Here is a 27,654-nt window from a genome sequence, read left to right as displayed (position 1 = left end):
TCCTGAACAATCTGTCCCCCTCACTTCTGGAATTACTAGGGCTGCTCCCTCTTAGTTAGTCGACTAATCCGTTGTTTTTGTCTTAGTCAACTTAGATTTCTTTAGTTGATTAGTCATGTTTGATGCTTTTTTCATGCTGAATGACTTATTTCCAAGAAACGTACGCGCACATCTCTGGTAAACACAAGAATTAAAGTGGTGCTTTTGCATGACTCTTTGCAGAGGAACTCAGATTTACAGATCTGTCGATTAAGTCAACTAATCGATTAGTCGATACAAGTGAATGAGTGTTAGTCGACTCAGAATTTCTTGAATCGAGCACAGACCTAGAAATTACAGCTACGACCCCGCTTGAAGTATTCAAGTAACGTTACGGCTCACTACAGATCGCTTCAGTTTCCCCTCACCTGGAAGCGTGTCCTCTCCGCAGCGTATTTCTGGTAGTGAGCCATGGCCTGCAGCACCTTCTTGTGTCCGTCGGGCACCAGGCACACCGCCCCGAGAATCTCCAGCACCGCCACTTTGGTCTTGATGTTCTCCGTCCGCAGGCTCTGTGAGATGGTGTTGATGCTCTGTGGGTGAGCCAGGACGTGCGCGCGGCCCTGGGAGTTGTTCATCAGGGCCTTAATGCAGCCGATGACGGAGGTGTGGACGCGGCTCTCCGACGTCTCGTAGTCCATGCTGCGCAGGAAGTTGAGGAGGCAGGTGAGGCCGTCGAGCTCAATGAAGCGCGTGACGAACCTAGAGGGGGTGGGAAGACAAGAAGAGTTCAGTACTAGTGATTTGGTGTTGCACTTCTGCACAGTTAAGGGGACTCACAAGTCAGACAGATTCAAAACAAATGGTCAAAATCTAAGTTCATATTCTGACATTTATTCCCTAGTCCGGGGGTCAAGAGCAGGGCTGCTGGATTATGGAAGAAAAAAAAAATATATATAAAATATATATCACGATTATTTCGGTCAACATTGAAATCACGATAATTTAACACGATTACTCATTGACTTCTGGAAAGATGTTGCAATTATTGAACTTAAAAAAAAAAAAAAAAAACTGGAAAAAAGTTAAATAAATCAACAGTAAAACCAAAAAATAAAAACGCATACAACTCTGAAATTTGCTTTAATACTTTTCCTATTTAAACTTAATTTTTTTAATTCAGAACACGAGAAAATAAGAGTTTACTTGCAAAAAGTAATGAGCTAAATAATAGTTTTTCTCGATTATTCTGTTTTTGTGATCATTGGGAGCCAAAATCATAATCACGATTACATTTCGATTAATTGCACAGTCCTAGTCAAGATCCAAAAACATGGCATCCTACATTTCCCATAATGCAACCAATGGCGTATTTGCGTTGGTCCCTCAGCTGGCAGGGCATTCAGACATTCCCGTATCTTTCAAACGTCACACCTTCAGTTTGTATCGCAGGCTTTCTTTTATAAACTAGAAGTGCCCGAGCAAAGATAACCCTGATGACATCATGGGGCATTAATATCAAAAGACATTACAAAGCTGTTTCACATGCTGAGTAGGTACTTCCCATGAGGACACAGACATCTACGTGCGAGTTCACCGTTCAAGTGCTACCGAACAAGAATAGAGTATTTATAAGTGACACTGTCACAACCCAAGTTCATCCGGTCTCCTACTGACAACCAAACTCAGTAGTGGAACTAAAAAGCAGCAAGTCATTAACCTCTCTGGAGGAGGAGCAGGCCTATTGAATGGCAGGCGGGACACGTAAACATTAAGGGATGTCACATCTAGTGAGCACACCGTGGGCTGTACTGCGAATGGCCTTCCCACTCACCAAGATTCCTGATAGTCCTCACAAACGATTTCAAACAAACGAGGGCTTGTGGAAAGAGCAAAAAGAGCCAGAGGGAGAGGAGACGAGGACGAACGGAGGATAGAGGGATGGAGTCAGAAAGTGAAAATGACAGTGAGGAGAGGGGAAGAGAGGGTCTTGACAGTTGAGATGTATTGCTACACATTGTAGCAGATACATTGTTTTGATGTCAGAAGTTCCATCCCCTCCCACTGCCGTCTTGGCTCGAGCAGGCACGGAAAAAAACACAACGCAAAGAATGTAAATCATACAATTATTCTCCTATACACACACAATCAGTCCCAGATTTCCAGCAGATGTACACACACACACACACACACACACACACACACACACACACACACACACACACACACACACACACACACACACACACACACACACACACACACACACACACACACACACACACACACACACACACACACACACACACACACACACACACACACACACACACACACACACACACACACACACACACACACACACACACACACACACACACAGACACTACCTGGCATGACCAGTAAATCTCTCAAAGACATATAATCCTCTGATCTCCAGCAGCCGCTGGGTGAGATCAAAAAGGTCATACTACATGCATGCATGCATGCATACAGCCAACAATGCACTGAAATCACAGAGAACACACACGCAACCTTTCAGCAGACAATGTGCTTCTTGTTTTTAGCATGTTTTAGTCTCGGCTCCTTGACTCAAAACCAAGGTGGCGAAAAATAAATCCAAAACATCAGATGTGCCTTGATTTAGATGCAACGCAGACACTGGAACTAGAGCAGGGCAGAACTGATCCAATGGTTAAAAGTTACACATCGTATGTCAGTGACAAGTCTTTGGCCAGCAGAGAAGGCAGCGATAGCCATACGCCTGTCTGTGAATTGCGGTGCCACCTCAGAGAGAAAGAGAGGTTTAATACTGGAAGAGAAATCAAGCTGAACATCCTTGTGATGAATTTGATTAATGTATGGAAAGCAGAGGGTTGGAGATGTTGTTGTTGGAGTGTGGGTTCAAAAGGGTGGACAGGATTCAAGCCTTCGCTTGCTGCCAGCTTTGCTCGGCTGCTTTGCCGACAGCTTGCCAGAAATACGTGCACACACGTAGCAACGCATGCACGCATCCTACAGCATGCACAGAACCCTACACGGGAGCTTGTATAGAGGAAGTAGGAGGATAGATGCATTCAATACATGCACAACATTTCACAAACGCATATCCATTTCTCCACAAAAGGACATTCAAGAGTGACAAATCCACTGTATTTCGAGTAAGCTGACATCCAATTATTCTCTTCTCCCCCCCAATCTTTCATATTCTCTCCATTAAGCACTTGGATCAATGGATCCCATCTCCTCTGACTTCGGAGCCGCTGATATTCACGCTCAGCCGAGTGGTTGCGTTCAAGAGCGATCAGACAGAGCTGAACAATACAGACAGCGAGCCAACCACACACTCACACTCGCACTCTTCTTCAGACGGACAAAAGAAAGAAGCGAGGAATAGAACTTGGAATGGGATGAGACTAAACAAAAGGGAGTGTGTGTGTTGAGTCGAGGCCAGGGATGGACGAAGGTAATGTAAGGTAAGCTGCGGACTGAAATTTAAATAGAACCCTTAGATATAAAAAAAAGAACATTATTAAATGATTGCCAGTGTTATTTAGCAATCTTAAAAAAAAAAAAAAAAAACCTTGTAATTTCCATTGATCTCAAAAGCGTAAAACCACTCAACCAGAGGCAGAAAATATTCTAAATGAGCAGGACTGTGACAAAAACCAATCCAGATGATCAAATTGAAATTCAGAAATTCATTCCAAGCAACTAGACTTTTTGAGGTTTTAGCGGCACAGGCAAAACGTTCTGCCTTCTTGAACTGTGGACGACCCGAGCGTGGCAGACGAGACTCGGCCGGGAGTTCATTCTTGCCTCAAAGCTTAACCATACAGACTTATCAAAATGCTATACTTCCACAAACACAATCATGTGCCCCCGACTCTCTTCCGGCCTTCATTTAATCACCACATTCGCACACACTTAACATCTCTTTGAAAGGCACCCACTCACCCACCCCCAGGCACAGGGAGGGACACACACACACACACACACACACACACACACACACACACACACACACACACACACACACACACACACACACACACACACACACACACACACACACACACACACACACACACACACACACACACACACACACACACACACACACACACACACACACACACACACACACACACACACACACACACACACACACACACACACGTCTTGTTCAACTATAAAAAGGGCCAGAGTGTGGACAGAGGTGCTGCTTTAAACTATCTGACCGGGGTGAAGACAGGTTGTATGATATCACCACGGCTCTCAGTCAAATAAATGTTACTTTACTTTATTGAGGCCCAGCATATAACGTTGGTAAAAAAGGGGCAACACACATCAAACTGACACACACACACACACACACACATATATATAGAGCACAATAAAGCCACCAGCCAAAGTGCAATGTGTATAGTATATCATGGCCTGGAGGAATTGGCTCTTATGGACTTTTGCTTTATTGTTAAATCTACAGGGAGAAGTCTGTTTGTGTCTTAGAAGTTTCCACAATGGCCACACACACACTTTTTTTTTTTTTTTTTTTTTTTTTTTTTTTTTAAATAGTCTGGTAGTTTTACTTGCTCATAAATATTGTTTATTTCAAGTATTGTATCTACCATAATAAATCACAGATTTTATGCACCACACGACAGTAAGTAATGGCAGAATACATCTCCCTTTCCTCATACCAACTTTCACCCACTCTCCATCTGTTTATTGCCATTCCAACACAAACCTTCCTCAGCGGCAAACTCAGTCTCTTTAAACCTGCCTGTGTCTACCCACCTCATTTCTCTCCATTTCCCTCTGAAATGCTAAGTACCAAGGGGTGAGAAATCTGCTCTCCGAGAGAAGAAAAAACAGTGCTCCATCCAACACTCTTTAAAAGGTGTGATACTCCGCTCCCCCACTAATGTATTTGGTAATATGTGAAAACAGATCTAAAGTTCACCCTCCGTTGAGCAGAACCTTTGAGAGATCCGGCGGCACAATGTTTTGAAGGATAATATTTGCATGCGGTGGTAGCGAATCGTCCAAAGGCTTATTGACACAGGAGCAAGGGGGGGACGGCTGCAGTCGACTCAAGTCAATATTCTTACTGGAAGAGATTCGCAGAAACATTGTCCTGACAGAGCCGTCTTGGGAAGCATTGCGATGCTCTACTGACGTGTGCCTGGGACTGCAGTGCATTCTGGGCCGGCACGGCCTCAGTGACCTCCAGGAAAAAACTTCATTTCCTGTCCTCCTGCGGTTATTTCATCACGGAAATGACAGTGATTGAGGAGCGTCGTGTCTTAAGACACACACACACACACACAGACACACAGACACACAGACACACACACACACACACACACACAGTGCAGATGTGCAGATGACGTAATACACTAGGGTCACCAGTGTTCAATGTATGTAATGTAGGTACACTTGAATGTGTAGTTAAAATACCACACAAGAGTGTACATATTTAAATATCTGAAATTGGAATGTACACCAGACTGCACGGCTGTAGCAGCTTTGTGTTTGCATGGAGGGCCTCGCGTGCCCACTTGAGCTGAGAATTCAGCTTTATGTGAGAAAACACACAACCACCGCCTGATGGTTCAAGCTCCATTTGACAGCTGGTAAACAAGGCAATAACCGCTCGCAGAGAAAATGGGAGCGAAATTCAGGCAATTTCCAAATGTCTCAGTTTTATGGCTGTTTATAATTAATCAAATTTAGATTTGAAATAGGACATCTGGGTCATTAAATAGGTTTAACAATTATAACTAGAAAATCATTACCGATAAGTGGCGAATGAGGCCCAGCATTGCTCACAGCAAGAATACACCTGCCTGCTGTCTGCCTCTCACTGTTGGAGGCAACGTCCAGCTGTTCTGTCATGAAGTGTTGCAATTTGATTTTAGTTGTACGAACTATGTTGTTGTCCTTTTTTACCTCACTTCACAATTTCCTACATCAGCCACAACGCTTTGACGTATTAAAGCCAACAGGATTGATATGCTTGAAGTCTAAATCCACGACGTTCCACTTCTGGGATTGGCTCCGGTGCCCCCGGAATTCCGCCGGATCACACTCTTCTCGTCCGGATGTCCGTTACCTTCCACTTTCTTTGTGTTGGAATATTAACCTCCGGTGGATTTCTGAGGACTATGGTTAACTGCTCCTCAGATCTCTGCAAATCCAGACAGCTAGCTAGACTATCTGTCCAATCGGAGTTTTCTGTTGCACAACTAAAACAACTTTTGGACATACACATGTTCCACCAAAACAAGTTCCTTCCTGAGGCTATTTTGCAGAGGCACCGTGGCTCTGTCGGCCATGACGATTGCGATTGGTTTAAAGAAATGCCATTAATACAGAGCACATTTTATTCCTTTGGGAGGAGGGGCTGGCAAGGCCAGACTACTCTGGTGTTAATATCATATTCCATATACATTAACACACCGCCGAACATATGACCCAAACCACGTCACCTTGTCATTTCAAGGGCTTATAATCAGCCTGCGAGTGAAAGCGCCAACTGTGGGTGGCTTGCTGACAATGTGCCGCTTTTATGCGCGATCTGCCTGGCACCCTGCATGCCCACCATGTGTTTGTGTCCTGTGGCCCTGCAGAGCGGGCTGAGGACACAAGGGCACCTCTTCACAACCAGACCAAGCTGCCTCTCTGAAACACCAGAGGGAAGGAGGGAGGGAGCGAAGGAGGGAGGGAGGGAGGGAGCGAGGGAGGGAGCGAGGGAGGGAGGCCATTACAGGCAGTCATCCAAAGACAGGCATGAATCAAAGCTGACTACGGATAGATTTTATTCTTTTTGTTGCCTTAGCCCTTTGTCACAAAAGCGAGACTTGACGGGACATTGAAACTGCCCAGGCTTTCCCGGAATACTCATATTCTGTGGGACACACCTGGTACCCACATCACTGCTACAGTACTCATTACCATCTGTGTGCTTTTGAGCAATAACTCAACGTGGGTGCAGGTGCTTTAGCGAATCATCTTAATTGAGCCATGACGGCCACTTTTAATGAGGTCAACTCAAATATAATACAAATAGCTGATGAGTGAGACAGAAACACAGAGTGGCAAAACACCTGCAAACTATTAAAAACACTGCAAAAAAGGAGGACGATAGTTGAACCTCGAGTTGAGGAGGAACAATGCGGATTCCGTCCTGGTCGTGGAACAACGGACCAGATCTTTACTCTCGCAAGGATCCTGGAGGGAGCATGGGAGTATGCCCAACCGGTCTACATGTGTTTTGTGGATCTGGAAAAGGCGTATCACCGGGTCCCCCGGGAGATACTGTGGGAGGTGCTGCGGGAGTATGGGGTGAGGGGCTCTCTTCTCAGGGCCATCCAATCTCTGTACAACCAAAGCAAGAGCTGTGTCCGGGTTCTCGGCAGTAAGTCGGACTCGTTTCAGGTGAGGGTTGGCCTCCGCCAGGGCAGCGCTTTGTCACCAATCCTGTTTGTAAAATTTATGGACAGGATATCAAGGCGTAGTCGGGGTCGAGAGGGGTTGCAGTTTGGTGGGCTGGGGATCTCATCGCTGCTCTTTGCAGATGATGTGGTCCTGATGGCATCATTGGCCTGTGACCTTCAGCACTCACTAGATCGGTTTGCAGTTGAGTGTGAAGCGGTTGGGATGAGGATCAGCACCTCTAAATCTGAGGCCATGGTTCTCAGCAGGAAACCGATGGAGTGCCTACTCCAGGTAGGGAATGAGTCCTTACCCCAAGTGAAGGAGTTCAAGTACCTTGGGGTTTTGTTCGCGAGTGAGGGGACAATGGAGCGGGAGATTGGTCGGAGAATTGGCGCAGCGGGTGTGGTATTACAATCAATCTATCGCACCGTGGTGACGAAAAGAGAGCTGAGCCAGAAGGCAAAGCTCTCGATCTACCGGTCAGTTTTCCTTCCTTCCCTCACCTATGGTCATGAAGGCTGGGTCATGACCGAAAGAACGAGATCCAGGGTACAAGCGGCCGAAATGGGTTTCCTCAGGAGGGTGGCTGGCGTCTCCCTTAGAGATAGGGTGAGAAGCTCAGTCATCCGTGAGGAGCTCGGAGTAGAGCCGCTGCTCCTTCGCGTCGAAAGGAGCCAGTTGAGGTGGTTCGGGCATCTGGTAAGGATGCCCCCTGGGCGCCTCCCTAGGGAGGTGTTCCAGGCACGTCCAGCTGGGAGGAGGCCTCGGGGAAGACCCAGGACTAGGTGGAGGGATTATATCTCCAACCTGGCCTGGGAACGCCTCGGGATCCCCCAGTCGGAGCTGGTTAATGTGGCTCGGGAAAGGGAAGTTTGGGGTCCACTGCTGGAGCTGCTCCCCCCGCGACCCGATACCGGATAAGCGGATGAAGATGGATGGATGGATGGATGGATGCAAAAAAAGACCAAAACTACCAAACTAACCGATTGATTGTTGTACAATTATGCATACATTTGAATACATATGCAAGAAATTTGAAGGGCCAGAAATGACTTACTTTGGCAGAGCAACTTCCTGCCATGTGTCTGGACTCGAGCAGCTGCTTACCAGCCTTGTTCCTAGTTATAGTGGTTTGGATATACTGTACCCATACAGATAAAACGCAGCCATGCATACACACACTTGGCCTGCAAACACACACACGCGCGCACATAACCCAGACATGACCCAGACTCTAGGCTGCCCTGGATTTTTGTCACTCTGCACATTTGGTCTGTCACTTTACAGCTCCCCTTGAGAAAACTCAACACCCCTGCTTTGGTCCAGACCACTGCATCATACAACTGGCACTGGCTGACTGACAGCTTTAAAAGGAGCTGCTGATGGGGGAGAGGGAGGCAGTTTATATTAGAGGGCTGTCCAATGTCCTTGAATGTTTTTTTTTATTGTGGTGATGAGTGAGGCCTAACAGCTGCTGATGACCATGTCAGGGGAAAAAAAAAAATGAGAAGGGTAAATCTTAAAATATTATTAATTGGGTGCATTTCAATTTGGAAGTTATTGAACCTTGTTTTTTGTTTTGTTTTTTTTACCGTGATCATCCCGTGAGAGACAGACTATATGGAAAGTAAATGTTTTCTGTAGCATATAACATTATTAACTGGATCTAATATGTGCCGATACGCAATAGCAGGAATGCATGACTTTGAGAACCGAGCAATGCAGAGCTCGGCCTGGCCCGTAGCAGAGGGAAAAGCTCACGGTTTGGTTGGATGGAGAGATTCGCCTACCTCATTGGCTGAGTCCGCAGTGCCGTCTTCAGATCTTCTACCACCTTGTTCCGCATTTCCATTTCCTCCTCATCGAAGGCAAACAGGGTCTGCATCTGCAGAAATGGTGAGAAATTAATTGAAAATAGAACACAGAGCTAAAATATGGCTTTAAAGCAGGTGGCATTGGTCAAGCTACTGGCAAGAGTTTGGTATTTTTCACTTTCATTCGTTGTTTCTACTGGGTCAACACCAGGATGTCGATCTTAATTTGGCAGCCATAAAACAGAAACGGTGCATGATTCCTCCTTTTTGCAACTACATGTGTTTGCTTTAATAAGTTCTTGCGTCACAGATAATCAGAGCCTCATTAGTAGCCTTTCCAATGTCATTCTCCTTATAAAAGAACAGTTTGAAGCTATACAACATGCCAGAATAAGTCATGCAGGCAATTAGCTCCAATCAAACTTACAACAAATCATAAAAAGAAAAACCACTTAGACCGGTAGTAGTGTTAATTTATTTCTGCATCACTTGAGGGCTCCACTCAGCAACATCAAAGAGCTGCTGTGCTCCCATTAGTCAGGGCCACAGGGCTTCTGTTTAGCCTCTCCAGGCTTTTTCCAAGGCAGCTCGATGCCAAGTGTTAAGGTTCAAACAGTGTGCGTTTCAGCAGTGGAGTAAGCTAGTAGACTGCCCATTCATTTGCCTGAACAAATATATGCTTAAATATGACCCTGTTTTCCTGTCCTTAAAAACCTTTAAAACAAAAATAAAAAAATTGTGCAAATATTCCAAAGCTAGACAGGGCGTTTTGGACCAATAGCTCCTACATGGCTAACTGAAGCTGGACCCCATGTTTGACTACCTAACAACAACTCTGGTTCAACCAGTGTGTGAGAGTGTTTAATCTAGAAACGGTGCAGTCAAAACATCCATCGTGTCGACTTAGCCTCAAGTCCAGATGGTTCATGGACCCTGTGCCAAGAAGTAAAAGGCTCTGGCTCCTGTTTCTCTAAAGGAATATGTTCATTGTCAATGGGAAGTTGGACAAAACAAGTGCTGGGGAGAGTGGATGATTTGGTCGTGCTGCGAGCCAGTTCACCGTGTCAATGAGTCTCGCCAAATGGCTCCTTCCTGCATCTGCTATTTGTAAGCTCATTCGATCTTGGCCAACATGCACATAAGGATACTATTATAGTTAGTTGGTAAACCAGCAGAAGGTACTTCCCTAAATCCTTATTATGGGAAGTGCCCCCAGAGCCAGAACGATGCCTTTAAGCTACTCGTCAGTGCGTTGTTAACTGAGTGAGTGATGAGTGCAGCTCATCGGAACATTAATTAGGACCATGTGGGTCACTGATGCGCCAAATAAAACCAATTAGTTCAATATAAATGAGGGCAAACAACATTATTTTTACTTAAATAGTCATGCAAAGTCTGAGGCACAAAACCTAATTAAGCTAACAAAATATGCGCTGAAAACTAGCAACAGCATTACCCTATTGTTCCACAGTGGAAGGCAAGTGGATTTAACAGCTATATTTAAATAGTTATAGCTGGAGTTCTAATAGTTTTGAAATGTATCCAGACATATAATACATATATAAACACATTTAAAGAGCAGTAAGAGTGAACCAAAACAGCTTTGGCACCTAAACAATGAGCTGAAACGGACTATAAAGCTCTGTGAGGGGGGAGCTGCATAGCTGTTGGTATTATTTTTAATGTACTGTAACAAATGTGCATCATTTTGAATTGTAAAAAAAAAGTGAAATCAGTTTACAGGAACAATAAAAGTAACACATGAAAGCATTTTGTAAATGTTGATTTGCTCGATTAGTCAATATTTAGTGGTTGAGAATAGGGCTGTGCTTGATTGAAGAAATTCTTAGTCGACCAACACTCATTCAATTGTATCGACTAATCGATTAGTTGATTTAATCGACAGATCTGTAAATCTGAGTTTTTCCGCAAAGAGTCATGCAAAAGGACCACTTTAATTCTTGTGTTTACCAGAGATGTGCTCATACGTTTCTTGGAAATAAGTCATTCAGCATGAAAAAAGCATAAAACATGACTAATCGACTAAAGAAATCTAAGTTGACTAAGACCAAAACGACCGATTAGTTGACTAATCAACTAAGAGGGAGCAGCCCTAGTTGATAAGCTGAGTAGTTTGTGTTTCTTTACATCATTGGCATATAAGAGGCCCTTCCCCTTGCCTCTGTGTTGGATCTTCTTTTCGGTTTCTCTTCAGAGAGCCTTATCCAGGCGGGAGCTCTGCAGCTTAAACACACTAGCTCGGACACAGCAAGTCTACAGAAACTCTCGTCAGCGTCACAAGGAGGTTTGAATTATCACTCTGCAGCCAACGAACAACCTCAGGGCTCTGACGTGGTTTTATGAATGAACATCAAGTTGCTGGTTGTACTGTAATCTCTCAGGGCGGCAACGCACAAAATGAGCTCATCCATAACTCAGCTACCGTGGAAGGGCTGCCCCCGGTGCGCTCGCACTGGGAGCCAAGACATGAAGTCACGGACGAGCAAAGGGCCTCCAAATGTTAAAACATGCTCTTGTCAAGATTCTGTCTGGGGCACGGCGGAGGAGAAAATGGAAGATTGATAGTGGAAGTGAAAGAATGATTCAGGAAGGGATGGAAATTGGTGGTCGGGTTAGGGTGAATAAGGGAGACAAGTGCTGCAGTGCAAGTGGTGTTGGAACAAGAGACTGCTTGTGCAAAATGGGGAAAGGAGACTGCAAAAAAAAATATATCTTTCCAGTTATTTTATATATTATAGTCATAAATGTTTAATAATATTTATGCAAGCAAAACCAATTCTGTGTGAATGCGCTTGGTTACATTTTTTCTTTTATTGGAACACGTTTTCTGCCCCAATTTTAGTGCAACTATTTGCACTGACACTTTCTAGAAAATGTCTGCAACATGTGAACGCAAATATCTCAGCACACTGGCACAATGTTACACGTTTTATGCAAATGTCAAGACTTTACTGTAGACAACTTAAAAATGACTTACAGACTCAGGTTGTTTTGCAGTAGATACAGTAAAAAAAAAAAAAGACAGGCTGAGACATAACTCTGACAGCGTGTCTGACACCTAATAGCACAGAGGCACCGCTGCAGCCCTGGTGGATTTTAAATTCTTGGCAACTCACAAATCAGCACTTTCTCTTGACTACACTTAAAACACTGTGTATGACTGTGTGAGTGTGTGTCTGAGCCTTTAAGAGAATGTCAGTAAAATTGTTTCTCCAGACTTCAACACTGAGCACAGGTACCATTCAGAAGTAGCTTATTCTCGTCCCCCGAGTGGAGCCAGTAAACAAAAACAGCTGTAAAAATAGCAAGCTTCAACATGGGTTGTTGCTATAGACGGGGTTTGCCAGAAAAACAAACATGGCCATAAACAGATATTAAATGCTATTACATTTTTGGCCCTATGTTTGTGGTGGTCTGTGTAAGTTATGGTTGAGCAGTTTATCTGATCCATGGCCTGGAAAGACTTGTAAATGTATTAAGTGTTGGTCTGCTTCGCCAGATGAAAAAAAAATGAATAAAGAAATCAAGCTAGTGGAATGTTGAAATGTTCATTACTCACATGAGAGGCTGAAGACTGTCTCCACCAATGGCTTGCTATTCTCTAAATGTCATGCTTACATGTCATCCTTAAAGAGTCCCTCTTAAGATGTCATGTTTTATGCTCTCCAAACATTCGGGAGCCAACTTGTCGTCCACATAAGGTCTCGGGGTCAGAGGTTACCGGCCCAAACTGGTCAGTGGCCTAATGTACAATCAAATAATACAACTCCCATAACAGCAGTAATGTTTAAAATGATACCGAGATCGTGGTAGAAGACAATTCTGTGATGGTATCATGCTGTTTTTATTGGCAGCCATTGGCTGGAAAATAAGGAATATTGTCATCCTGGCTTAGCTCCCTGCCTTTGACAGTCGTTCCCGCTGACTGAACTGCTGAGTGTCTTGATGGCCTGTTTGTCATCATAGTGTGTGTGTGTGTATGTGTGTGTGTGTGTGTGTGTGTGTGTGTGTGTGTGTGTGTGTGTGGGGGGGGGCTTGTGTGTGTGTGTGAATGCTGGGGTCACAGCGAAGGAATGTGGTCATGCGAATATAACAAGCAGTCAGCAGGGACACGATAAAAAGTGAGCCACGAGGGAAGTCTGAGAAAGAATGAGTGAAAGACTGAGTGAACACTGACCTCTTAGGAGTAGTGGTCAGATTGTCAGCAGAGTGAATTATACTGTAATAGGGTTATTAACGTTTGGAAGCGATATCTATTCATTTGGCAACTGCAACAGAGGCGAATAGACACTGAGACAATGTGTTTGACTTACAGCAGCCATGGAGTTGATGCGGTCAATGTAGTAGTCGGGCCAGCTGGTAGCCAGCTTGTTGGGGTCCTCTTGCTCCTGTGCACGGACACAAACACAGATTAAGTCACTTTAAAAAAAATCACTTTTAAACCTGTTACAGCATAAGCTCTGCTGGTTCAACGGCAAGGTTAAGTAAATCACACCTTTAGAAACCCAATGTAACTTACACCGACACAGTGATGCAACATTAAGCATGTGTTTATATTCTTGATCCTCTAGTGGCTGGGATGATAATGTTAGCCCCAGGGGCGATAATCACAGGGTACCTCACAATATGATACACGATACATGGCTTACAATACCGATAATATCACGATACAGCAATCCTATAATGGTACATCACGATATCGGTCTAACTAAGAATCCAAAATCCCTGTGAAGAAGGTTAAGTTCAGGTTGTCTCCATTTAATCAGTGCAGGTCCAAACTGTAGAAAACAGCACATTTCTGCAGCACACATTTTTCAGTCTGTAGATTAAAATTACACAACTACTATAGAGCAATTATGGGTTCAGACTTTGGACTTCAAGGTGGCTGAAGCATCGGTTATTTTCCCTCAAACTGCTGTCCACCATCCCGTTGAAAACCTTCTCTTCTGACTTATGCTCAAGTTTCCCTCATTCATGTGTTGAGCGCCACCTCGAGGAACCATGAAGTAGTGATGCTGGGAGCAGGAAAATGGAATTAATTTTTAATTTAATCGATATTTTAATTTATTAATTAAAATATCGATATTTGGCGCCAACCTATCAATTATCGTATTGCATGAAGAAGGACGACGATATATTGCCGTATCGATAGTTTGTCCTACCCCTAGTCAGCCCGACTTTTCGTTCATTTATTCAGCCTGGCATTGTGTTGCCTTTTTCTTAATTTGCTGATGTAGTATCAAGGGACGTATCCGTTCCGCCAATGCTATTTTCAGTTGACACAGAGGGCTGCAGTAGCGCTTGCCGGGAGCAGTTAAGGGTTTTTGCATTGATCAAAAGAGAAATATACCAGGTTAATTAGAGAGTTGTTACATTAAAGCTTAAGTGCGTAACTTTTTGATATTAATGAACGTCCGTTTTCGGTATTATCGCGGTGTTTTTAAAAGTGTGTACAACGTGTTCAGAAAGCACTGATAGGCCTACACAAGCTGAAATAGTTTCAAAAAGCGTAACAGTGTTTATTATATTACAAAAATATAGGCAAAACCTTATCAAAAGTGCAACTTTTAACATCAAGTGTCCTGAGCGCTGTCATCTCCTCCTTCCACCCCGATTCCAACTCCAAGAAATGCACGTTGTAGGCTACACGGCAACTTCAGGAGACTCCGATGAAGCTGGGAAGGATTAAACATGCGATTTCCACACCGTGGTAATCCACCGTCATAATGATATTTTAAATGAAAACGGTAATTGTTATCGTCAAGACTTTTATCGTGGTTTACCATTACACTGGTAATCATTACATCCCTATTTGCAATCCTGCCTACTAAGCTCTAATTCGTCCAATGTTTCTTTAACTGGTGGAAAGAGCCAATAATCAGCGATGTGGATAGTTTTTTTTTTTTTTTTTTTTTTTTTTTTTCGAGGTCTACCCCAGAGTCCTAATGATTATGGTGACACCCTGACATTTCCTGGAGCCCGTAGGGTCAAAACTCCAGCAACACTCTGCTTTCCTGTAAGCACTGCCATCGGGTCAAAAGTGCTCCTTGATTAAGACTCCTCCGTGACAAGATATCTCAAACTAAATGCCTTGATTAACATGACATTTCCCATTAACACGTGTGCTCTTCAGGAGAAATACTGTATCCTGATGTTTATGGTGACTCTTTTCAACTGGAGGCGCCATCAGGCAAACTTCCCACCTGTGTACTGGAAATAGCTAAATCTATTGAGGCAGACAGCTGCAAAAGAAACACTTATGCTGTACAAATGAATAACCCTTTTTCATTTTGGAAACTTTTCCGCTCATGCTAAACACCTCGACAATCTTTTATCGTTTTCACCCCACTACTGGTAATGTGCTGAGAGTAGTGAAATCATTACTATGTTAACGGGATGTGATGGGCAAAGCAGGGCTGCTTGTGGGGCTTTGACTGGTTCTTGACAGTCTTGTTACAACACTGCATTCATTATTGTCACACCAGTTCACTCCCCTAGTTTCATTCTTACCCTTTCTACCTTAGCCGCACACTTCCAACGTCCACATCAAGACTAAATGGATCAGGCAGTCCGGTCCACAATAACTGGGTCACAATATCTCAGAGAATTCACTTGTCTTAGTGTTTATTACATGGAAGAAGAGAGCGAGAAAAAAAGAGACATAAGAACTGCCTTGAGGAACGAAGTGCACTCCACCAATAGTTTTCAAATAGCTCTGTCTGAGATCAATTTGCACTGGCCAATCCGAGGACGCGTGATGCCACAAGCAACCAAGGCGCAGGGGAATACTGAGACCATGTTCCTTGTACACATCTGGGTCTTGTTTAACCTGGGCTTAGAGCACTGGTACAGTATTGTTGTTCTTGTAACTGTGTGCACGTCAAGAGTTGAAAACTTACAGGATGCCACATTGATGGAAAATTGACATTTGTAAGATTAAAGAGAAATGATTTGCCAAATTTGAATCTCAACATATGTCAAACATTTTACTTAAGCCACAAAATTAAGAGGAAACTCAAAAGAAATGCCTCTTTATTCTAGAAATGCGGTGGAAAAGCCGGCCCATGACTGACCTCGGGGTTCCAAATACTTTACATTCTTCTTGGTGTGCCATTTATTGAGTGCTACGGCCATATCTCAGACACTCCTGACAGTAAGAGGTTCAGATCCCCCAAGCGGCTAAAACCTACATTAGTTTGAGTAAGCTGGACCCATCAACTGAATGGACTCTATAAAAGACCATAACACAAGAAACAATACATCACATGGCAGTACATCTGCTTAGAATAATAAGCCTAGTATAAAAAGGCTTTGTAATAATGCTCCACCAACCAATTATATGTGAGATTGTCAATTAAACTATATTGCAGCCATCAGTGTCAAACTAATCTCTCAGATAGCTTACATAACGCTCACAACTCTGTTTACTACAAGGGCATTCATGCTGCAGCAAAAGCTCATCAATTCTGTCCGTGGTCCTTGATATGGAAAAATCAATCTTTTATGCCACCCAAGCCCTTCATTTTTAAAACGCTGCTTCAATATTTGCATGGTGGTACGACGTAGCTAAAAGCAAATCTCATTTCCTGTTAATTAAACCAGACCAACTCCATTCTGCGAAAGGCCTGAATTGATTGTCCCCAGATATAAAAAAATGCTCTTATTATGGCCAATGAACTTTCTAGTCTAGACATCAAAATGAGGTTCAGAAACGGCAAAGTCACCGATTTGTGAATCCTATAGACCCAAGCAGCTCCACAACAGCTTTTTTTGGGTTGCAGTATAAAAGTTGGTCAATGTGGATTTCAGTCCTCGTCGGGACCACTGTTTCTACAATCTACAACAATCTACAGCGCTCTGTTGCCAGCATTTGAGCTCAAGCTAAAGAGCTAAAACAAAAACAATAGAACTCACTGTGCTACTCAGCTTGTGTTCACAAGCTGGCAGTCGTTTCCAGTATACTGCCGACACGCTCGGGACGCCATGCCAGACAGATCCTGACGCTGAGATTAACAACCTAACTGCCTCTCTCTGGCCCTTCAGCCCAATTACAGCCTCTCTGACACGGCCTCAAAAAAACATGTCGAGTCCAATGCAACATTTACTCTGGCAGTTTCACGAGCCCGAGTAAAGTACTGTAATTTTCGTCTTGTTTTGGGACAAATGAAAAATGATTTCAACTTGAGTTTTGTTTTTTGGGTTCCTCGTCGTATCGGTCCAAACGCTTCCTGAATAATTGCCCTTTTAAATGGGATCTCTAAAAAAAAAAAAAAAAAAGGGCGAAGTGATGGTAAGTCTGTTTTTGTGTGCCGCTTTCTTGATCAAACCGTTTTGGGAAATATAATCACAGTTGATGACTGGTATTAAAATCTTGTGATAAGAATCCAGATTCCAAAGAGTGGAGCCTGTTCCAAATGGACTTTTGATATGAATGAAGAGAGCGTTTGTGTACACATTTGTATGAAAGCACTCAACATATATTTTACACGAGTGCTCTTCTGCATATGGTCCTCTTTCCACATTGCAGTCGCGTGCTCCGCCGCGACAGTTTAAGGTCAACCCCATCATTCTATTGCAGCAATTACACACGTACACTACGCTGTACATTCCTCATGTCTGGTGACATTAAATATGATTTACAATCCAGGTTGCGGCAAGTAAAAAGAGGACAGGAATCCCCAGCGGTGTATCAGGTATATTTCTGTAAGGTGTTTCTCTTGTTACAACCATCTGTTGAGCGATATATTGTTTCTCCGAAGAGCCAAATACTTGAGTTATAGCCAGAGTTCAAGAATATTTCCCTGTGTGTTTGGAAGACTAACAGAGGCACCTGTTGAAAGAGTAGATGAAATGACATATTTCGGCCCCCCTGCGGTCGTGCAACAAGCCGTCTTAAAGACTTCAAACCTCGTGAAAAGGTCTGACTGACAATGATGATTGAGCTCCCAGACTGTCAGAAACCTATGCACATATACATTTCAAGTCAACGTTTTCAGGAACAACAGGGGGGTAGAAGAAGTCCAAATACTCAACTAGCCACAGGAAATAAAATTCTATTTCTTTGGTTTAACCTTTGCTACTGTCAACATGTGCTTTGTAATGGACGCTCCTGCAAGCATGCCCACCCATGTTAGCATGTGCTGCACAACAAAGATCTGGCAACGACGGCACATTTTAGCTTTCATGTTTTCCAGTGTTAGCTTTTGGCAGCCTTGGCCCAGTCGCTCCTTCAAGTGTAGTCCAACTATTCTGGGTCTCAGAAGGGCCAGAATCTATACATCCGCTGTCATGCGTGACATGCTAACATGTTTCCACAAAGCCTCCACTTTCTCTGGCAATTGGAGTGCTCGTCAAGCGTGGGGATATATATATATATTTTTTATATATATATATATATAAAAAATTAGTCCCCCCCCATATATATATATATAGTGTACAGGCCAAAAGTTTGGACACACTTTCTCATTCAATGCGTTTCCTTTTCATTTTCATGACTATTTACATTATAAATTCTCACTGAAGGCATCAAAACTATGAATGAACACATATGGAATTATGTACTTAACAAAAAAGTGTGAAATAACTGAAAACATGTCTTATCTTTTAGATTCTCCAAAGTAGCCACCCTTTGCTTTTTTTATTAATAAGGGACAAAATTCCACTAATTAACCCTGACAAAGCACACTTGTGAAGTGAAAACCATTTCAGGTGACTACCTCATGAAGCTCATTGAGAGAACACCAAGAGTTTGCAGTGTTATCAAAAAAAAGCAAAGGGTGGCTACTCTGAGGAATCTAAAATATAAGACATGTTTTCAGTTATTTCACACTTTTTTGTTAAGTACATAATTCCATATGTGTTCATTCATAGTTTTGATGCCTTCAGTGAGAATCTACAATGTAAATAGTCATGATAATAACGAAACATTGAATGAGAAGGTGTGTCCAAACTTTTGGCCTGTACTGTATGTATGTATGTATGTATGTATGTATGTATGTATGTATGTATGTATGTATGTATATATATATATATATATATATATATATATATATATATTTTTTTTTTTTTTTTTGGAACTCTCTGCTCCAGCTGTCACCACAATATGTTCCCGTCTGCGCAACAAGGGAGATTGTCTGACATTCCAAAGAGCCAATCTCTCTGCAGGGAATATTTATCTATGGAAGCCAGGATATAAAGTCTCACCTAGAGAGGCAGGAAATGGACAGGATATTGAATTCTGGAATATTATGCAACGCTTGCCGGCTCTTACAGGTAGCTAACTTTACACACTGTTTAGCGCTTGCTCATGCTGAAATATTTGCCTGGGGTCACATTAGTTTGGGTGATGGGGATAAAAATGCATGTGGCAAATAATTGAAGACATAAGGGTGCTGCCACGTTAGGAGAGCATTATGTGCGGGTGCATATGGTATGATCAGCCAGCGCAGGTTAAGCAACTGCATTCCACTCACACCATCCCAGATGAGGATAACACGTGGTTGGATGATTTTGGACTGCAGAAAATCTTTTATTAAGGGTAACGTACAACGGTAGATAATGAGTCAATGCTAGTTTTTTTTTGTGTGGGTTACGTGTTTTGGCACTGATAAAGGGCCATATTAAGTGATCATGAGCTAAGAACAGAGTGTGTGTGTCAGTGCAGCAGTACTTCTCTGTCAGGAGACCCTGGTTGGCTCCCAGCACTGACAGATTATCAGGCTCTATTAGATTGTTTACCTGAGGGCTGTTGGAAGCGAGTCATGCTTCACACACACACACACACACACACACACACACACACACACACACACACACACACACACACACACACACACACACACACACACACACACACACACACACACACACACACACACACACACACACACACACACACACACACACACACACACACACACACACACACACACACACACACACACACACACACACACACACACACTTCACTTTTATAAAAGATTTATTCATGTCATCTGTGTTTCACTTTGCACTAAACATGTATACAAGCCATCCCTTCATTCTCACGCTTACCAAGAACAAATTCCTCTCTCTTTCACACCCACCCTCCCCCTCCCCCCCCACCTGTGGCTGACTGGGTGGCTGAGATCAGAGTTGCAGATACGGTTAGCTTAAGTAAAGCCTGAAGGCCTGGACAAGATGTTTGAGTTAGTCATGGTACACAGAGACCATATTTACGCTAATTCCTTTACATCACTGCTGACCAGTATTAGCTAGACACTGTAAGAGGACCAGTGTTTGATAAATAAACTAAAAACGGCTATTTTTAAACTATTTGAATTTTGATGTTGGGGGGTGGGGTGTTGACGTTTTTGTTCGTTTCATTCATTCAGGCATATGCGCATTTAACTTATTTTTCGTTAACAGTGAATCAAATGATTCTGTGTGATGTAAAAAGGAGCTCTCGCAGTGACTAACCCACAGAGAATTTCCAGCTGACTCAGCAGTCACTGTAGCAGCTCTGTGGAGCTTTTTAGCGTCTTTTGGCTCATCGTTTTGGCACAGGAGTCACATGTAATGTAGGATTCTGTCTTACTGCTATTCAACCCTGTTTCCAGCAGCAGCAGATAGCCACTTTTTGCAACCAAAATGAAACCACCCTTAATAAACAGACACAATTAGCAAAAACAAAAAGTCTGCAACTAGCATGCAGAATAACCAGATATTTTTAGGAAGACCAAACCGGTGCTAAGAGAGTGGATATTGGACTCCTATTCATCAGTTGCCAAAAACGGATCTCCAATTAGACGACATTGTTATTCTGGGTCTGTGTTTTAGTAGCTAATTGTTAGCTAACACGTTAGCCATTACAAACTCTAAAAGCATACTGGGTTGTGGGTCTGTCAACTCGGGTTCTTCTGCCCCCTAATAGTCAAATACTGGTTTATGTTGCTTTGACATTATCTAACCTTGTACCAAGATGCAGGAAAGCCTAACTAAACACATCAATACAAAGTTCTAGTGAAAACTCTGTAACTGATACGTCGACAGTTTGTGAATTAGGGGATGCATGTGGCTTTATTAGCCAAAGCATGTAGTTGTTCAGGTTATGCAAGCACGTAAAATCATTAGATTAGGAATATGTAGTTTTCACTGGACAGTGAAGAAGTGAAACTGGCAAAGCTTAAAGGTGCCCTGCCACGTGTATTTCATTACTTTGTGGTAATGTCTGAAGTTCTACCATGGACTCTAACATTTTTTGTGGAAAGAAATGCCTTGGTTACCTTGTTTGAAGACATTCTAGTTTGGCATAGAAAGCCTGCAGGAAGACTCGGCTCGATTTCTGCCAGTTCTCATTAATATTCAACAAGCTAAGCTGCTTGAATCTGATTGGCTAACAGCTAGCCAATGGGAGCCTGGCTGTCGGCATCCTTTACCCAGCGCAACTGGGCGAGCTCATGAATAGTAATGAGCTCAGGCAACATGATGTCAGACTGACCAGCTTTTGTAATTGGCCCGATTTCTCCGCTTATTTCTGTTCAGTGGCTAGAGCTGACAGAGGAGGGAGCAGTTTATTTTCACATTCACGACATAACACCAACACATATGGACCTAACATATTTCAAAAAATACAAGGAAAAACGGTTTTGTGTGGCAGGGCACCTTTAAGTGGTTTGCATTAAACGTGTTGGCCAGTGTGTGTGCTGCAGGTGAACAAAGTTAGTTTGTCCCTTTGTCATGCCCTCAGTGGCTCCCTCCGAGTGTTATCTAACCACAACAACAACTGGAGCCGTCGCTTGGCTGGCCGAAACAAGGGGAACCAGTGTTTGTCGCTGACAGGAACGGCTGAGGGGAAATTCTGCTGTCCTCTGCTCTCCATTCAAAATCACTGTCATGCTGTAATTCTCAGGAACACAGGACACTACTGTGTGGCGTATGTGTGTGTGGTGTATGTCTGGATAACCGAAGTCTTTTCCTAGGTGTATGGTTGTTCATGTCTGTGTATGTGTGTGTCACGTCAGGACAGTGCTCATTCCTCCCTGCCTGTACTGTACTGTATGTTCACACACAGACCATCAGGTTATTTTCCGATATTGCACGCCAGTTGTTTTTTTTCCCCCTCATTCGCCATTACGCTGCCTCTATCCATGAATGAGGGGTTTGTTTGGTTTTTCCTCCGGCTTTCCGCTGTGCACTGTTACCCCGGTTTTGCTCTCCCTTTTCCTGGCCTGGACACACGGCTGGGTTACCCCCCGCCCCCCCCTTAGCCTCACAGAGGAAATGATTTCTGACTGGGAGAGATGGGGCAGGAACGACAAACCAATATATCCTACCTCTGAACCCGGCTAAGGAGCGCACTGCAAACTATTTTGGTTACAATATGCCCAGGCTGGTGCAAAAAACTTGGCTTCCACTATGTTCTAATGGAGTACAAAGAGTCTTCATAAAACCTCTGTGGTTGCTTCAGTGAGATATTGAATAACTGATTTTGGAGTATTATTGAACTTGCGCCTTTTATGTGGGTTCACATGTGCAAATGCACATTCTGCCAACCATTCAATCCCCTTTGATACTATGCAATTTATTCAAAAGGGGAACAGCACACTGCAAGTCCTATGGTTATCATAATGTATCAGAAGAAAGATTACATCCTCGTCTTGTATCTTTTTTTTTTTTTTTTTTTTAACCATATTGCATTTCATTGTAAACCGGTGAGGCGCTCCAGCTTCCATCCTCGCCTTGACATCCCTCTAAACACACAATTCCACTGCTCTTCTTTTTCCTAGTAACTCAATACTGGCCCGAATACAAGCACAAACTTTTACACATGCAGGTGCACAAGCGCACGCACACACATCGGTGTGTGTTTACTCATTTTTTAAAAAGGTTGTCAGAGCCCATCATATCAGCTAAGCTGAGCCTGCATGCCATGGAAAGAGAAAGGAGGGGTCTGATCCGTGTCCTGCTTCCAACACAAACCCCTCAGCCAAAAAACTAATTAGCAAAGAGACACAGGGGAGGGTTTATGACCATTTATTCAATTTGCTATTGAGTGAGAGAGGGGGGGGGCTAAATTTCCCCTTTTTCTCCACCAGAACTGTTGTGGAGAGACAGCTGAAGGCTTTGAAGGGAACAAGAAATGTTTTGGCGAGGGGGAAAGGGGTGAAAGAGAGGGCTAACCAGAATGTTCTAGTGCTCCCATGGTATGTTGACAATTCTTAAAAGGTGGGGAGGGAGATTTGGAGATCGAGTCTTGAAACAGGGGCTTGAAGTGTATTTGTGTACTCTGTGAGCACGAAAAGTACTGCATGTACAGAAAATATTGTGAAATACGTAGCTGGCGTAACGTTTACATCAATGCAGAAACGAGAAGCCCGGAAAGGGGGGGCTGACTGTGTGGCCGAACGGATTCAAAATGGGTTCTGCCTTTCAATAGCATTCATTGCTGACAGTGTAGCTTTAAGCTGTGGGTTCAGGCAGCCAGTCAACTGAGGGCCAGCCAGAGATTAGAGCCGATGTACAGCGAAGCACAGCAGAGGCCAACTCACCTTCTTCTTGCTGCAGTAGATCTGCCATTTCTTCTCATCGGGCAGAGCAAACATGGCCTCCCGGTTCTTATCCGTCAGGTCCAGTTCATCCTGCAACAACAACAAGGATCGGTTTTTATTCATTTTCAAACCACTGCGCCAACCATTTAAAAAGGTGCAGTAGGTAAGACTTATAAAACTAACTTTCTGTCATATTTGCTGAAACTGACCCCATGTTCCAGCAGAATTACATGAAGCAGGTCATTTAAAAGAAAAATCTGGCACCACCTACTGCCTGTAGTGCGATTGGCAAAAATCCACCGCTCCCTGTTCAGATGCACCAATCAGGGCCAGCTGGGTGTCTAACTGCGTGTCAATCACTGCTCATGCACACATCAATTCTCCCTCGTGGGGGTTGGGGATAAGGAGACCGTTTTGGGCTTTAGCAGAAAGGGGGGAGGGACTGAGAAGTTGTCTATGTTCAAATTCTTTGGCTAAGTCCTGGATCTCCACAATCCTACCTACGGCACCTTTAAATCAATACACAGTGGATTAGGTAAGATTTTTTTCCTTAGCATAGTCAACAATACATTGCAGAAAAACAGTGATTAATATAAACCCTTACATATTAACATACTAATTAATGACGGGAATACAATCACCCCCATCCCTCAGGACACAATCCATATTGTTTTGGTTATCCCTATGACAATACAAAGCAAAGGTTTACACAGTCACTTTACACGGTGACATTTGATTGACCGAACTTCAGATCTCAGTTGCGAACGCTCTCCGCAGACTACAGAGGAGTGTTTTTAATATTCACCCTGATGCTCCGCTCAATTCTTCAGCTTGGTACAAGCCGCCTCCTGCACCTTTTGAAATGCATATGAGGCCAGGAAATTAGTCTCTGTGTGCCAGGGAGGGAAAAAAGTAAAGTCTTGGAAAAGAGAGATGGATAGATTTGGGTTGAAGGGAGAAGGAGGAAGGAGACCGAAAGAAGAAAGAGAAAAGGGGCTGTGTGGTTCTGGAAATGGATAGCAGAAAAAAAAAAAAAAAAAAAATAGGAGGAGAGGATGAGATGTTTTAGCGCAAGGGCTTTGTGCTCAAGCTCACACTAATCTCATCATAATGGTTTTGCTACCATGACGTCAGCCAGAAGTGCCGGGGGCCTCCTGGGCCCCCCAAAGTGAAGATGGCTACCAGTGCCGGAGGTGGGGCCCCCTCAAAGAACCCACAAAGAAGCTTTAGAATCTTTTGATCAAAGCTTTTTTTTTTTTTTTTTTTTTTTTTTTTTTTTTTTTTTTTTTAATCATCTCAGCAGCATGAATTCAATGATTCATTGTAAGCTCATCATCCAAGGTCTACATTACCTGCTGCGGTTATCCGTGGCCCTGTACTCTGTGTCAAGCAGAAACAGAAAAAACTAGCCATCTCGTGGCAGCTAAACATCTAACCCCCGACTCTCTGTCCTTCCATCTTTACAGATTTTGGGCTTTGGGTTGGACCACGATCCTCTCTCCACATCCCAGGCTTAGAAACTGAGGCCCGATAAGCCAAGCTCGTCTCTGGCACGTTGCCTGGTTGCCGGGTCAAAGCCCTGCTGTTGAAGCTGCTGCTGTTTGGAGGAGCTGATACTGGGAGCTGGTGGGGAAAAAAAAAATCTGCGAGAATGACACCCCTGGTCTATTTGAAATAGATGAGAGCCGAGCCCGGGCAGCTGATCTCTATGCGCCCCTAGGACTCTCTATGTAAAGTCTTATATGGAGGGGAGTTATATGAGAGCAGGATATACGTCCGCAATAAAAATGAGGATTTAGGTGTCTGAGGATGGGGGTTTTTTTCCTTCAAGAATTCCATTTAGAAATGGATCTAGGATTACTTTATGGCCCTTACATAATATTTAAGGTGATAATAGGATAATAGTCTATATCCACGATCTTCCACGTCCGGGATTGCTCCATTGCTACCGGAAATTCCGCCTTTTGTCGCTCCTTTTTGGCCGGATGTCCGTTACCTTCCGCTTTTTTTGTGTTGGAATTTTAAACTCGGGTGGATTTCTGAGGACTATGGTTAACTGCGCCTCAGATCTCTGCAGGGTAAATCCAGACAGCTAGCTAGACTATCTGTCCAATCGGAGTTTTCCGTACATGTTCCACCAAAACAAGTCCCTTCCCGAAGCGGTTTTGCAGCAGCAACCGGTGTCGCCCATGACGATTGCGATTGGTTTAAAGAAATGCCATTAAACCAGAGCACGTTTTTCTCCCATCCCGGAATGCTGTGTGGACTAGCCAGACCCTCTTCTGCAGCGCTGTGGAGGAAGGTTTGGCAAAGCGAGACCAATAGGATAATGGAAAAAAAAAAAAAGTAGAGTATGGTAGCAAGAGAAGGATAACAGGAAAGGAGTGGCAGAGTTGGCTAAGGACTAATAAATCTGGAGATTTTTTAAAACGAGAACTGCACGTTTCATTCAGTTATTGTCAGGTAAAAGTGGTACCAGTCTACAGAGAAAAGAGAGATGAAGTTGAGGATGAGGACACTGGGTGGGTGGAGGAATGTTCATGTCAGGCCAGCCAGAGGACTTTTCTTTCCAGTTATGCAATATTTCTCCATTTTCTTCTACCTCCAATTGCCCCCCGCCAAAGCCTTTTTCCCAATACTACATCTACATCACATGGCCTCTCTTCATGACCCAAAAAACACCCAGTCCTGCTCTTAATCTTCCAAAACAACACTGAACCACTTTCCACTTTGCTGTGTAGAACTTTCTCTTGATGTGCCCCGGTCTTCCTTCGCCAGCACGCTCCAGTTGGGAATTCACATAAACCAAAACTAATATTGTTACACCTGCTGCACGAGAGGGGGAAATATACATACCTAAAGGCTTGAACCTCCTATTTCATATTTCCTCCACAACTGCCTATTGAATAATGTTACAAATTAAAAAAGGGTGGCGTGGTTGTGAGTTTTGACGGTCAGATCCGCTGCAGACCGACTGACCTGCGCGGTCATTCAAATTCCTGTCTCTGTCCAAGACTGGCGGGCTTCCCACATGTGCTGAGATTATACAGAAGATATAGTGGACAGAGATAGGGATCAGAGAGAAAGCAGAAACACTACTGATTTCATGTCATCATTTAAGCATAGCCCCAACATAATTGTGTATGTGAGGCTCAAATGGTTATTACTGCATTTACACAATATTATGTGTATCCACTTGTAATTTTACTCAATAGTTCAACATTTTTGGAAGCACACTTATTCACTTTCTTTGTGAGGGTGAAATGACATGTGCATTAAGAACACAGCTAGAGTAAGTACATGTTTAACATTAGCCTAGCTTGGTATCAAAGGCTACATGCATCTGTTTAGCCTCTAACCAAATGAGATTAAATGCTCCAATTGCTGTGATTAAATGCTGAAATTAAAGGTGCGTTCAGACAAAAACTGTTTTTGGCCTGGCTTAAGGCTGTTTTATGCTTCTGCGTCGGGGTTGCTTTGCATCGCGGGGCATTTCACCGCCATAATGCTAGGGTGTGTGATAAGTCTGAGGTTATTTGCTAGGTGTCTGCCAGCCAGTGTATGTTATGTTAGCAAGCAAACTGTAGCACAACTGCCCACAAAGTACTGCTTGCTGGCGAAGTGCTAATTTCAAAACGTTACCGACATATAGACACTTTACAAACTGACAACCCTATCATCATAATTCTTTCTATTTCTTATAATACTTTATATTTTTTCTCCTATGTCTATTTAATGCGTATTTGTGTTATTCTGATGTGTGTAATTTTTTTCTTTTCAGCTGCTGTAGCACAGGAATTTCCCCAGTGTGGGATAAATAAAGTCTATTTTATCTGATTTTATACCCCCCAGGGATTATAATGACGAGG

At 43.4% G+C, this 27,654-nt stretch overlaps 1 protein-coding gene across 3 annotated transcripts in view; it reads right to left on the bottom strand.

Moving 5' to 3' along the window:
- Positions 1-27,654, bottom strand: part of daam2 (dishevelled associated activator of morphogenesis 2) — a 107,282-nt gene that overhangs the window by 31,049 nt on the left and 48,579 nt on the right. For all 3 annotated transcript variants that reach the window (XM_028566074.1, XM_028566075.1, XM_028566076.1), the window contains 4 exons: positions 23,786-23,875; positions 13,571-13,645; positions 9,213-9,307; positions 408-741 (listed from right to left, as the gene is read on the bottom strand). In XM_028566074.1, the coding sequence (XP_028421875.1) occupies positions 408-741; positions 9,213-9,307; positions 13,571-13,645; positions 23,786-23,875 (594 nt within the window). The remainder of the gene's footprint in view (positions 1-407; positions 742-9,212; positions 9,308-13,570; positions 13,646-23,785; positions 23,876-27,654) is intronic.

Source organism: Perca flavescens, chromosome 20 (assembly GCF_004354835.1).
Source record: "Perca flavescens isolate YP-PL-M2 chromosome 20, PFLA_1.0, whole genome shotgun sequence".
In the NCBI taxonomy this organism is placed as follows: domain Eukaryota; kingdom Metazoa; phylum Chordata; class Actinopteri; order Perciformes; family Percidae; genus Perca; species Perca flavescens.
The sequence above is the reverse complement of the archived record's forward strand: the minus strand, read 5'-3'. Positions and strand labels throughout refer to the sequence as shown.